At 36.4% G+C, this 15,093-nt stretch overlaps 1 protein-coding gene across 5 annotated transcripts in view; it reads right to left on the bottom strand.

The window, feature by feature from the left end:
* Positions 1–1,401: 1,401 nt before the first annotated feature.
* LOC131956963 (putative ferric-chelate reductase 1 homolog) overlaps positions 1,402–15,093 on the bottom strand; it is a 39,013-nt gene continuing 25,321 nt past the window's right edge. For all 5 annotated transcript variants that reach the window (XM_059321620.1, XM_059321618.1, XM_059321622.1 and 2 more), the window contains exons 10-16: positions 14,719–14,834; positions 12,500–12,586; positions 10,761–10,829; positions 10,260–10,359; positions 6,924–7,070; positions 3,971–4,041; positions 1,402–2,654 (exon numbers count right to left, since the gene is read on the bottom strand). In XM_059321620.1, coding sequence (XP_059177603.1) covers positions 2,562–2,654; positions 3,971–4,041; positions 6,924–7,070; positions 10,260–10,359; positions 10,761–10,829; positions 12,500–12,586; positions 14,719–14,834 — 683 coding nt within the window. In that variant the 3' untranslated portion in view covers positions 1,402–2,561. The remainder of the gene's footprint in view (positions 2,655–3,970; positions 4,042–6,923; positions 7,071–10,259; positions 10,360–10,760; positions 10,830–12,499; positions 12,587–14,718; positions 14,835–15,093) is intronic.

Genomic DNA, 15,093 nt, shown 5'->3' with positions numbered 1-15,093 from the left:
TGACTTTTTTTCCTAGCAAAAACTGTGACTTTTTTTCTGTTTTTTTTTCCTGTGACTTTTTTCCGTTCACCACATTATACAGTTGCCTTAAACTTAAAACCCCTCTTGCCAAGTGGTACTACCCGTAGAGGTTTTTTAAATAGTGCAATGCATCGTAATGGTTATTTTTAGAATGGCAAACTGATGCAGCTGTTAATACGTGTTGTAAACGTAGACACTACTAGACTAGTACAATAATGTTTTAATTGCTGCATGAAAAGAAATCTTGTGATTTAGATGTGCCGGCCAAAAATATTTTTTTTAACAAATATCATTGTTTAAAACTTTGAGTTTAAAAAAGTTTCCAAAAAGGCGCCACTTTGCTGAAAATGGCCAGAGGCGGAGCGGCCGCTCCCCCTGCTCCCCCCCCCCCTGCGTACGCTACTGGCAGTGCCGTTTGGAATAGCTGGTCACGTTAAACTCATGACAGACTTGCAAAATGGTGATTTAGAATTGGGACATTTTACCCCAGTGCGGGGTAAAAAAGTCACACATTTTCAAATGTTATACTGTTGAATCTAATTGATCCACAAAACATTTTTTTGCTATTGAAAATAATTTCCCTACTTTCATGAATATTAATAAATGTTATATATATATATATATATATATATATATATATAGGCCTATATATATATATATATATATATATATATATATATATATATATACATATTGAAAGTAGAATAAATTCCACTTCAGGTTACCGGAAATTGCTGAAAAGTTGATACAGAACTACAAATTTGATATAATACTTATTTATGAAATTTCAGCAACCTAGTTGTAACGGTACTCAATTTATCGTGTTCACAGACACACATATACACAAAATGCAAAACTATGTTTTTACGACTCAGGGAGGTGTAAAACATCAAGACTTGTAAAAATCTCGATTTTTTTTTGCACGTTTACAATACTTCCTCTATACTTCGTTTATGAGAAAGTAAAAAGAGTTGTCAAGTCCTCACATTTGTAACTAAAATATTATGTGAACACTTTAAGGTAATAATGGATTACATATTTTATGAGATATACATATGTAAATATTATAGTTGTATAAAGAATGACTTAAAATGTGAAAACATAAATCATCCAAGATCTTAGAATCCTTGAGTTCTGTCAAGTGGCTTGATGTGGTAGGCTGTTACAAGCAGACCCAGAAAAAAAAGGGGGGGGGGGTCTCTGAATCCACCTTTTACTTTTACAAACATTTGAAGAAAAACTCACTGAGATATTGATGATGGTTGTGCCAGTTAAAAAAGTATCACTATCTAGCCCAACTGTCTCCACGTGTGTTTAATGTAGTGGTTGGTAAGATGGCTACCAATTATAACTTACATTGAAACAAGACAAAAAATACAATAAGTTACATACTTCTTTAATGATTTATAAATGCACTTCTACAAATTGTAATTTAGAAAAAGTTTGCACACTAAAGCTGTGTTCAATAAAAAAAATATCAGTCAATGGATAATTTGTTAAAGATTTAAAAAGTGAAAATATCAGATATATCTTACATAAAACATGAAGAGGAAAAAAATAAAAATAAATAAATATATAGATATATATATATAGCACCAGCAAGTACAAAAAACACTTGACTAAATCTCATCATGTACATATAGGCAACTCAAAAAATAAAAACTACAATGCTGGATATTTAAAAATATTTGTCTAAAGTTTCTATTTCCTACTTATTGAAAGTAGAAAGAAATAAAACAAGACAGCAGATCTGGCCCACTGAGTAGAAGGTGGACAACTCTACTGGGTTCATTGAAACGTTAAAAAGCAAACGCTCATGAAATGTTCAACACACTGCAAGTACCACTCATTTAACAGCTGATTGGTAAAGCAGGGTGAAAAAAAAAACATTGAATCAGAAAGGACAGGTGGAGTCTGAAAGGACAGGGGCGGAGTCAGAAAGGACAGGTGGAGTCTGAAAGGACAGGTGGAGTCTGAAAGGACAGGTGGAGTCAGAAAGGACAGGTGTGGAGTCAGAAAGGACAGGGGTGGAGTCAGAAAGGACAGGGGTGGAGTCAGAAAGGACAAGGGTGGAGTCAGAAAGGACAGGGGTGGAGTCAGAAAGGACAGGGGCGTAGTCAGAAAGGGGTGGAGTCAGATCTAGCTTTGGTGTTTCCTGTCATATGAACTTCCAACATCTCCATCTTGTTCTTTATTCAGTCTTCTGCTGATTGAAGTAATTGGTAGCAGACCCAAAGAAAAACTAAAGGGCAGCTGTTAATTCTAGTTCTACAACAATAGTCAATACAAGCAAGATAACAATTGACAGGAAGATACATGAACTTGAATCTACAGAGTAAGGCACAGTCTACTCACTGACTTTTGGTGACCACTCCTAGTGGCAGCATACAAAGTAACCATCTGGTCTAATTTTAGAGCTAACAGATACATTTAATAAAAAGTGTACACTACTTTGATAATTCTATTGCTTTTTTAAGTTAGCTATAGTTGATGTTTTTGAATATTATGTTTCTATACATCCAACAAGTAGATCCAGCAGATTACGAGACAGCTATTATGATGATCATGATGAGAGTGATCAGGGCAGTGAAGCCAATGTGAAGAAACAACATAAATCTCTTAAATCTACGTCCCTGTGGATAGAGAGAAACAACATAAATCTCTTACAGGATCTACCTAACTTAAACAGCATTCAGGTTTTCCTTTTTACTTGTAAATAGTGTAAGTACCACTTCCTATTACTAGAAAATGGCTCAAAAGTTAAGAGAAGCCAAATTTTTTCCACTTATAGAAACTTTACTCAAGTTATCAAGTTCACACACGCACAGAAAGACATACAAACAATCGGCTTGCAAAACAGGGTTCTTTTAACTCAAGAAGGTACAAAACATTAAGATTTGTACAAATTTTGATTTTTTTTTTTTTGCATAATTAAAATATTTTTCTTCTACACTCAATAATTAAGAATAAACCGGAAGTGATCTCCCCTAAACTTTCTCGAATATTCTTATATAAAACAACAGGGGATGGGAACTCGGGATATAGTTATGACTTTTTAATCCATTTTAAATACTTAACTTTTTAAAATAGAATAGCATCTCATAGAAAAAAGAATTGCGCACCAAGCGAATGCCAAATAAAGATGTTCATAATAGTGCGCAATATTATTAGTACTTAATAAAGGTAGAGAATTAGATCTTTTACTTACATGTGAAATTTCATTTATCTATCTGAAATAGTACTCAAGTTATAGGCTTTTGAAAATTTAAAGTAGAAAAAGTACCACTTCCGGTTATCGGAAATCGCTCAAAAGTTGATAGGGATCTACGATTTTGATAAAATACTTATATATGCAATTTCATCAACCCAGCTGTAACGGTACTCAAGTTATCGTGTTTACACACACAGATACACACACACAGACAAGATTGCAAAATTATGTTTTTCCGTATCAATGAGGTGTAAAACGTCTTTTTTTTTGCACGATTACAAGACTTTCTCTATACTTCGTATATATGAGAAAGTAAAAAAGGACTGATTTAAATGATAAACCACATGATATTTGTTTGTCCCACTGTGGGTAACCACATATTTGTTTGTCCTACTGTGGGTAACCACATGATATTTGTTTGTCCAACTGTGGGTAACCACACAACTTTTGTCCCACTGTGGGTAACCACATGACATTTGTCCCACTGTGGGTAACCACATGACATTTGTCCCACTGAGGGTAACCACATGACATTTGTCCCACTGAGGGTAACCACATGACATTTGTCCCACTGTGGGTAACCACATGACATTTGTCCCACTGTGGGTAACCACATGACATTTGTCCCACTGAGGGTAACCACATGACATTTGTCCCACTGTGGGTAACCACATGATATTTGTCCCACTGTGGGTAACCACATGATATTCGTCCCAATGTGAGCTACAATATACTTACAGCTGGCTCAGGCTCTGGGTGGTGCTGCTTTGGATATTCTCTTTTGGTTTGTTCCCACTTCTTTCTTCGTTCTGGGAGAGAAAACAAAATTCTCTTATCACACTGTCACACCTGTCTGGACAATGTGACACACCTGCCTGGACAATGTGACACACCTGTCTGGCCTGCCTGGACAATGTGACACACCTGTCTGGACAATGTGACACACCTGTCTGGACAATGTGACACACCTGTCTGGCCTGTCTGGACAATGTGACACACCTGTCTGGACAATGTGACACACCTGTCTGGCCTGTCTGGACAATGTGACACACCTGTCTGGACAATGTGACACACCTGTCTGGACAATGTGACACACTTGTCTGGATAATGTGACACACCTGTCTGGCCTGCCTGGACAATGTGACACACCTGTCTGGACAATGTGACACCTGTCTGGACAATGTGACACACCTGTCTGGACAATGTGACACACCTGTCTGGACAATGTGACACACCTGTCTGGACAATGTGACACACCTGTCTGGACAATGTGACACACCTGTCTGGACAATGTGACACACCTGTCTGGACAATGTGACACACCTGTCTGGACAATGTGACACACCTGTCTGGACAATGTGACACACCTGTCTGGACAATGTGACACACCTGTCTGGACAATGTGACACACCTGTCTGGACAATGTGACACACCTGTCTGGACAATGTGACACACCTGTCTGGACAATGTGACACACCTGTCTGGACAATGTGACACACCTGTCTGGACAATGTGACACACCTGTCTGGACAATGTGACACACCTGTCTGGACAATGTGACACACCTGTCTGGACAATGTGACACACCTGTCTGGACAATGTGACACACCTGTCTGGACAATGTGACACACCTGTCTGGACAATGTGACACACCTGTCTGGACAATGTGACACACCTGTCTGGACAATGTGACACACTTGTCTGGATAATGTGACACACCTGTCTGGCCTGCCTGGACAATGTGACACACCTGTCTGGACAATGTGACACCTGTCTGGACAATGTGACACACCTGTCTGGACAATGTGACACACCTGTCTGGCCTGTCTGGACAATGTGACACACCTGTCTGGACAATGTGACACACCTGTCTGGACAATGTGACACACCTGTCTGGACAATGTGACACACCTGTCTGGACAATGTGACACACCTGTCTGGAAAATGTGACACACCTGTCTGGACAATGTGACACACCTGTCTGGCCTGCCTGGACAATGTGACACACCTGTCTGGACAATGTGACACACCTGTCTGGACAATGTGACACACCTGTCTGGACAATGTGACACACCTGTCTGGACAATGTGACACACCTGTCTGGACAATGTGACACACCTGTCTGGACAAAGTGACACCTGTCTGGACAATGTGACACATGTCTGGAAAAATGTGACACACCTGTCTGGACAATGTGACACACCTGTCTGGACAATGTGACACCTGTTTGGACAATGTGACACACCTGTCTGGACAAAGTGACACACCGCTCTGGCCTGTCTGGACAATGTGACACACCTGTCTGGACAAAGTGACACACCTGTCTGAACAATGTGACACACCTGTCTGGACAAAGTGACACACCTGTCTGGACAATGTGACACACCTGTCTGGACAATGTGACACACCTGTCTGGACAATGTGACACACCTGTCTGGACAATGTGACACACCTGTCTGGCCTGCCTGGACAATGTGACACACCTGTCTGGACAATGTGACACACCTGTCTGGACAATGTGACACACCTGTCTGGACAATGTGACACCTGTCTGGACAATGTGACACCTGTCTGGACAATGTGACACGCCTGTCTGGACAATGTGACACAATGGCTCTAGAGTTAAAGTGAAATTAATGGCTAGTGTGGGTTATGTAACCATGCAGGTTGTTCTATTCTAATCTAACCAGGCAGGTTGTTGTAATCTAGCCACGCAGGTTGCTGTAATCTAACCACGCAGGTTGTTGTAATCTAACCACGCAGGTTGTTGTAATCTAACCACGCAGGTTGTTGTAATCTAACCACGCAGGTTGTTGTAATCTAGCCACGCAGGTTGTTCTAATCTAGCCACACAGGTTGTTCTAATCTAGCCACACAGGTTGTTCTAATCTAGCCACACAGGTTGTTCTAATCTAACCACGCAGGTTGTTCTAATCTAGCCTCGCAGGTTGTTCTAATCTAGCCATGCAGGTTGTTCTAATCTAACTACGCAGGCTGGCATATATGATTAAAAATTACCCGGGAGTGATCTCCCCTAAAATATCTCGAATATTCTTATATAACACTACAGGGCAACTCGGGATATAGACATTATTGTTAATCCATTTTTAATTAATTAAACTTTTTAAAAATATTTTTAAAATAGAAAATCGCGTAGAAAAAAGAATTGCGCACCATGTGAACCCCAAACAAAATGTGTATAATAGTGCGGAATATTATTAGTACTTTATAAATTCACATGCGTTTTTTGAGAAATCGGAAATAGCGAAAATTACTGCTTCCGTTCAACGGAAATTACTCAAAATTTGAAAGAAGGCAGATAATTAGATCTTTTCCTTATATGTGAAATTTCATTTATCTATCTGAAATAGTACTCAAGTTATAGAATTTTGAAAAATTGAAAGTAGAAAAAGTTCCACTTCCAGTTAACTGAAATCACTGAAAAGTTGATACAGATCTACAATTTGATATAATACTTATAATTGAAATTTCATCAACCTAGATGAAACGGTACTCAAGTTATCGTGTTTACACACAGAGACATACGGACAAGATTGCAAAACTATTTTTTTTCCGACTCAGGGAGGTGTAAAACGTCGAGATTTGCAAAAATCTCGATTTTTTTGTTTTTTGAACAATTACAATACTTTCTCTATTCTTCGTATATGAGAAAGTAAAAACTGGGTTTTACCTTTGTTTTTCTTGTAAGTACAGCACTGGTGAATCTCAAGGGACAGCTCTACAGCAATGTGGAAGATGACCCAGATGACCAGGATCCAGGTGGCCCACCAGGGGACCATCACTTTACCAAAGTCCATGCCAATAAAAATTGTTGGAACTACAACAAAAATAGGATACATAGGTCTTAGTCCACATGACTAACTAAAGGTCTTAGTCTACATGACTAACTAAAGGTCTTAGTCCACATGACTAACTAAAGGTCTTAGTCTACATGACTAACTAAAGGTCTTAGTCCACATGACTAACTAAAGGTCTTAGTCCACATGACTAACTAAAGGTCTTAGTCTACATGACTAACTAAAGGTCTTAGTCCACATGACTAACTAAAGGTCTTAGTCCACATGACTAACTAAAGGTCTTAGTCCACATGACTAACTAAAGGTCTTAGTCCACATGACTAACTAAAGGTCTTAGTCTACATGACTAACTAAAGGTCTTAGTCCACATGACTAACTAAAGGTCTTAGTCCAAATGACTAACTAAAGGTCTTAGTCCACATGACTAACTAAAGGTCTTAGTCCATATGACTAACTAAAGGTCTTAGTCCACATGACTAAACTAAAGGTCTTAGTCCACATGACTAAACTAAAGGTCTTAGTCCACATGACTAACTAAAGGTCTTAGTCCACATGACTAACTAAAGGTCTTAGTCCACATGACTAACTAAAGGTCTTAGTCCACATGACTAACTAAAGGTCTTAGTCCACATGAATAACTAAAGGTCTTAGTCCACATGACTAACTAAAGGTCTTAGTCCACATGACTAACTAAAGGTCTTAGTCCACATGACTAACTAAAGGTCTTAGTCCACATGACTAACTAAAGGTCTTAGTCCACATGACTAACTAAAGGTCTTAGTCCACATGACTAACTAAAGGTCTTAGTCCACATGACTAACTAAAGGTCTTAGTCCACATGACTAACTAAAGGTCTTAGTCCACATGACTAACTAAAGGTCTTAGTCCACATGACTAACTAAAGGTCTTAGTCCACATGACTAACTAAAGGTCTTAGTCCACATGACTAACTAAAGGTCTTAGTCCACATGACTAACTAAAGGTCTTAGTCCACATGACTAACTAAAGGTCTTAGTCCACATGAATAACTAAAGATCTTAGTCCACATGACTAACTAAAGGTCTTAGTCCATATGACTAACTAAAGGTCTTAGTCCATATGGCAACTAAAGGTCTTAGTCCACATGACTAAACTAAAGGTCTTAGTCCACATGACTAACTAAAGGTCTTAGTCCACATGACTAACTAAAGGTCTTAGTCCACATGACTAACTAAAGGTCTTAGTCCACATGACTAACTAAAGGTCTTAGTCCACATGAATAACTAAAGGTCTTAGTCCACATGACTAACTAAAGGTCTTAGTCCACATGACTAACTAAAGGTCTTAGTCCACATGACTAACTAAAGGTCTTAGTCCACATGACTAACTAAAGGTCTTAGTCCACATGACTAACTAAAGCTCTTAGTCCACATGACTAACTAAAGGTCTTAGTCCACATGACTAACTAAAGGTCTTAGTCCACATGACTAACTAAAGGTCTTAGTCCACATGACTAACTAAAGGTCTTAGTCCACATGACTAACTAAAGGTCTTAGTCCACATGACTAACTAAAGGTCTTAGTCCACATGACTAACTAAAGGTCTTAGTCCACATGACTAACTAAAGGTCTTAGTCCACATGACTAACTAAAGGTCTTAGTCCACATGACTAACTAAAGGTCTTAGTCCACATGACTAACTAAAGGTCTTAGTCCACATGACTAACTAAAGGTCTTAGTCCACATGACTAACTAAAGGTCTTAGTCCACATGACTAACTAAAGGTCTTAGTCCACATGACTAACTAAAGGTCTTAGTCCACATGACTAAACTAAAGGTCTTAGTCCACATGACTAACTAAAGGTCTTAGTCCACATGACTAACTAAAGGTCTTAGTCCACATGACTAACTAAAGGTCTTAGTCCACATGACTAACTAAAGGTCTTAGTCCACATGACTAACTAAAGGTCTTAGTCCACATGACTAACTAAAGGTCTTAGTCCACATGACTAACTAAAGGTCTTAGTCCACATGACTAACTAAAGGTCTTAGTCCACATGACTAACTAAAGGTCTTAGTCCACATGACTAACTAAAGGTCTTAGTCCACATGACTAACTAAAGGTCTTAGTCCACATGACTAACTAAAGGTCTTAGTCCACATGACTAACTAAAGGTCTTAGTCCACATGACTAACTAAAGGTCTTAGTCCACATGACTAACTAAAGGTCTTAGTCCACATGACTAACTAAAGGTCTTAGTCCACATGACTAACTAAAGGTCTTAGTCTACATGACTAACTAAAGGTCTTAGTCCACATGACTAACTAAAGGTCTTAGTCCACATGACTAACTAAAGGTCTTAGTCCACATGACTAACTAAAGGTCTTAGTCCACATGACTAACTAAAGGTCTTAGTCCACATGACTAACTAAAGGTCTTAGTCCACATGACTAACTAAAGGTCTTAGTCCACATGACTAACTAAAGGTCTTAGTCCACATGACTAACTAAAGGTCTTAGTCCACATGACTAACTAAAGGTCTTAGTCCACATGACTAACTAAAGGTCTTAGTCCACATGACTAACTAAAGGTCTTAGTCCACATGACTAACTAAAGGTCTTAGTCCACATGAATAACTAAAGGTCTTAGTCCACATGACTAACTAAAGGTCTTAGTCCACATGACTAACTAAAGGTCTTAGTCCATATGACTAACTAAAGGTCTTAGTCCATATGGCAACTAAAGGTCTTAGTCCACATGACTAAACTAAAGGTCTTAGTCCACATGACTAACTAAAGGTCTTAGTCTACATGACTAACTAAAGGTCTTAGTCCACATGACTAACTAAAGGTCTTAGTCCACATGACTAACTAAAGGTCTTAGTCCATATGGCAACTAAAGGTCTTAGTCCACATGAATAACTAAAGGTCTTAGTCCACATGACTAACTAAAGGTCTTAGTCCACATGACTAACTAAAGGTCTTAGTCCACATGACTAACTAAAGGTCTTAGTCCACATGACTAACTAAAGGTCTTAGTCCACATGACTAACTAAAGGTCTTAGTCCATATGGCAACTAAAGGTCTTAGTCCATATGGCAACTAAAGGTCTTAGTCCACATGACTAACTAAAGGTCTTAGTCCACATGACTAACTAAAGGTCTTACTACTTAGTCCTCAGGATGGAAAGTCAATGCTAACTATAGGTTTGAGCCAATAGAAATGACTTACTAGAAAGCACATTGGCGATGGTCCCAAAGGCCCAGTGAAACCAGTTGAAGACTGGTCGACATTTGCTGTCCTCTTGTGGCCGGATCAAGGCTAGCACAGGCTGGAGGTCAACATTTCATGTTGGTTTACATTTGCAGTTTGGATAGGCACAAGTCAAAATTGGATATTTTAAAGATCAATTATCAAAAATCACTTTACACAAAATAAAGCAATTTTTCAAAATAAATATTAGGACATTTACTTTTTGCTAGCTTATCATATTTGGATACATAGCCATCTCCAGTACTAAGGAAATAAGTCCCTTGTGAATCCAGCTCACTTATTTGCTAGTAACTAATACTGTCTGTGCTTATTTATTAAATACAGTAATCTTTATAATAGTAATTAAATGATTACTTTTTAAGTCTACTTAGATTTAAGACTTTTGTTTTTCATTAGATAGGAATTTCTGTGTAAAGTTTGCAAGAAATTGCAAATAATTTCAAGGATTTGGTTACTTACATTGATGATGATACAGATGAAGATGATAATACCCAGGATAGGATGGGCTCTTTGCGGCAAGTCTGGAGCCTGTAGAAACACATTTTTTTCAAGTTTATTTCATCATTTCATTATGGATAACTTTGGATTTAAAATGGATACATTCAATATGGATTCAAAAATTTAGGAAAAACTATTGACATCCTTGATATATTTCTGTTTAAAATCACTGACTGGGTAGCTGTTCATCCAATACATGAATGATACACTTACCTAAACCATCAGCATCTATCTAGAGATATAAAAATGGAAGTAAGTCTATCTGTCTGTTATGCATTGATCTGATCACCATCAAACTTTGGGAGGTTGTTAAGACTATTTCTGCTCACATGGGGCCTGCTGATTGGGCACTACTAGAGTAGTACTTGATTCAACTTTAAGCTGTACAAGGGGTGTCCTCTGACAGTCATGTGACGCTGTGCAGGCTCACCCAGCAGTACTATGGCAAATATCTTGGTTTTTACATATCATCTAGTCCTACAATATCTTGGTTTTTACATATCTAGTCCTACAATATATTGGTTTTTACATATCATCTAGTCCTACAATATCTTGGTTTTTACATATCATCTAGTCCTACAATATATTGGTTTTTACATATCATCTAGTCCTACAATATCTTGGTTTTTACATATCATCTAGTCCTACAATATCTTGGTTTTTACACATCTAGTCCTACAATATCTTGGTTTTTAAATATCTAGTCCTACAATATATTGGTTTTTACATATCATCTAGTCCTACAATATCTTGGTTTTTAAATATCTAGTCCTACAATATCTTGGTTTTTACATATCTAGTCCTACAATATCTTGGTTTTTACATATCATCTAGTCCTACAATATCTTGGTTTTTACATATCTAGTCCTACAATATCTTAGTTTTTACATATCATCTAGTCCTACAATATCTTGGTTTTTACACATCTAGTCCTACAATATCTTGGTTTTTACACATCTAGTCCTACAATATCTTGGTTTTTAAATATCTAGTCCTACAATATCTTGGTTTTTACATATTATCTAGTCCTACAATATCTTGGTTTTTACATATCTAGTCCTACAATATCTTGGTTTTTACACATCTAGTCCTACAATATCTTGGTTTTTACATATCTAGTCCTACAATATCTTGGTTTTTACACATCTAGTCCTACAATATCTTGGTTTTTACATATCTAGTCCTACAATATCTTGGTTTTTACATATCTAGTCCTTCAAATATCTTGGTTTTTACACATCTAGTCCTACAATATCTTAGTTTTTACACATCTAGTCCTACAATATCTTGGTTTTTACATATCTAGTCCTACAATATCTTGGTTTTTACACATCTAGTCCTACAATATCTTGGTTTTTAAATATCTAGTCCTACAATATCTTGGTTTTTACATATCTAGTTCTTCAAATATCTTGGTTTTTACATATCTAGTCCTTCAAATATCTTGGTTTTTACATATCATTTAGTCCTTCAAATATCTTGGTTTTTACATATCTAGTCCTTCAAATATCATTAAGGAAAAGTTCTACTTCCGAAAATAAATTCAAGGCTATTTTAAACCAGCAAAAAAAAAACTAGCAACTTTTCAAATTTTTTATATTGTAAAGTCTGAAAGTCACTGTTCTAAATTCCAGACTTTTTACAGACTGCATACAAATCAGTTTGTATAGAGGGCAGTGCCTGTCAGAACCAGCGCTTACCTCACTATAGCCATCCGCCTCCACAAATATGAGAATAATGCCAATGACTGTGATTATGAACATGCTTGCCATACAGTTGAAGTGACCCTGAAAGCATTTGGACTCAATAAGTTGAGTAACTTTTCCAAAGCATTTAAACTGCACTTTAGCTCAATCATTTCATGCTTAAGTATCAGAAAATCAAGAACACTTACAAACATCAAGAAAACTTACAAACATCAAGAAAACTTACAAACATCAAGAACACTTACAAACATCAAGAACACTTACAAACATCAAGAACACTTACAACCATCAAGAACACTTACAAACATCAAGAAAACTTACAAACAAACATCAAGAAAACTTACAAACATCAAGAAAACTTACAAACATCAAGAAAACTTACAAACATCAAGAAAACGTACAAACATAAAGAAAACGTACAAACATCAAGAAAATGTACAAACATCAGGAAAACTTACAAACATCAAGAACACTTACAAACATCAAGAATACTTACAAACATCAAGAAAACTTACAAACATCAAGAACACCTACAAACATAAACAACACTTAATAAGAACCAAGAACAGTAACAAACATCAAGAACACTTACAAAATTAAACAACACTTATAAGCATCAAGAACACCTACAAACATAAACAACACTTACAAACATAAACAACACTTACAAACAAAAACAACACTTACAAACAAAAACAACACTTACAAACATAAACAACACTTACAAACACAAACAACACTTACAAACACAAACAACACTTACAAACAAAAACAACACTTACAAACATAAACAACACTTACAAACATAAACAACACTTACAAACACCAAGAACACCTACAAACATCAAGAACATCTACAAACATAAACAACACTTACAAAGAACCAAGAACAGTTACAAACATAAAGAACATTTACAAACATAAAGAACACTTACAAACATAAAGAACACCTACAAACATAAACAACACTTACAAACATCAAGAACACCTACAAACATCAACAACACTTACAAAGAACCAAGAACACTTACAAAGAACCAAGAACACTTACAAAGAACCAAGAACAGTTACAAACATAAATAACACTTACAAAGAACCAAGAACAGTTACAAACATCAAGAACACCTACAAACATAAACAACACTTACAAAGAACCAAGAACAGTTACAAAGAACCAAGAACACTTACAAACATCAAGAACACTTACAAACATCAAGAAAACCTACAAATATAAACAACACTTACAAAGAACCAACAAAACTTACAAACATCAAGAACACCTACAAACATAATCAACACTTACAAACATCAAGAACACCTACAAACATAAACAACACTTACAAGCATCAAGAACACCTACAAACATAAACAACACTTACAAGCATCAAGAACACCTACAAACATAAACAACACTTAAACACATAAAGAACACCTACAAACATAAACAACACTTACAAAGAACCAAGAACAGTTACAAACATAAAGAACACTTACAAACATAAACAACACAAACATCAAGAACACCTACAAACATAAACAACACCTACAAACATCAAGAACACTTACAAACATCAAGAACACCTACAAACATAAACAACACTTACAAACATCAAGAACACCTACAAACAAAAAAAAACACTTACAAACATAAACAACACTTACAAACATAAACAACACTTACAAACATAAACAACACTTACAAACATAAACAACACTTACAAAGAACCAACAACACTTACAAACATCAAGAACATCTACAAACATAAACAACACTTACAAAGAACCAAGAACACTTACAAAGAACCAAGAACACTTACAAAGAACCAAGAACAGTTACAAACATAAATAACACTTACAAAGAACCAAGAACAGTTACAAACATCAAGAACACCTACAAACATAAACAACACTTACAAAGAACCAAGAACAGTTACAAAGAACCAAGAACAGTTACAAACATAAAGAACACTTACAAACATAAAGAACACAAACATCAAGAACACCTACAAACATAAACAACAAACATAAACAACACTTACAAACATAAAGAACACTTACAAACATAAACAATACTTACAAAGAACCAACAACACTTACAAACATCAAGAACATCTACAAACATAAACAACACTTACAAAGAACCAAGAACACTTACAAAGAACTAAGAACAGTTACAAACATCAAGAACATCTACAAACATAAACAACACTTACAAAGAACCAGTATTTCTGCTCAAAGATCCTCTTGTTTGGCCACATAGGTTTGTAGTATTTAGTCAACAACATACCCAAAGAAGCAAAAAACACCCATGCCAAGATCATCAGACACCCTGAAAATAAATTTATTGCCAGGAAATGTGTTTAGTCAATCCTTAAGTTCAATCCCAAAATCAAAACAAACTAAAATATTTTAAAATCCCTAACATTAGAGTCGCTCCAAAGAAGGTTAGATATTTACACTTATTCATTACTTTTTAAGATTTGGATACATATCAATCAAATGTTCAATATCCAGCCCTTTAATTTTCTTCTTCTTCGTTCTTAATTTTAGTGTTGATAGGGGTACCCTCCAACATTAATAAGTATATG

This window comes from Physella acuta, unplaced genomic scaffold (genome assembly GCF_028476545.2).
Source record: "Physella acuta isolate Inbredline_101_S28 unplaced genomic scaffold, ASM2847654v3 ptg001190l, whole genome shotgun sequence".
NCBI lineage: Eukaryota > Metazoa > Mollusca > Gastropoda > Physidae > Physella > Physella acuta.
The sequence above is the reverse complement of the archived record's forward strand: the minus strand, read 5'-3'. Positions and strand labels throughout refer to the sequence as shown.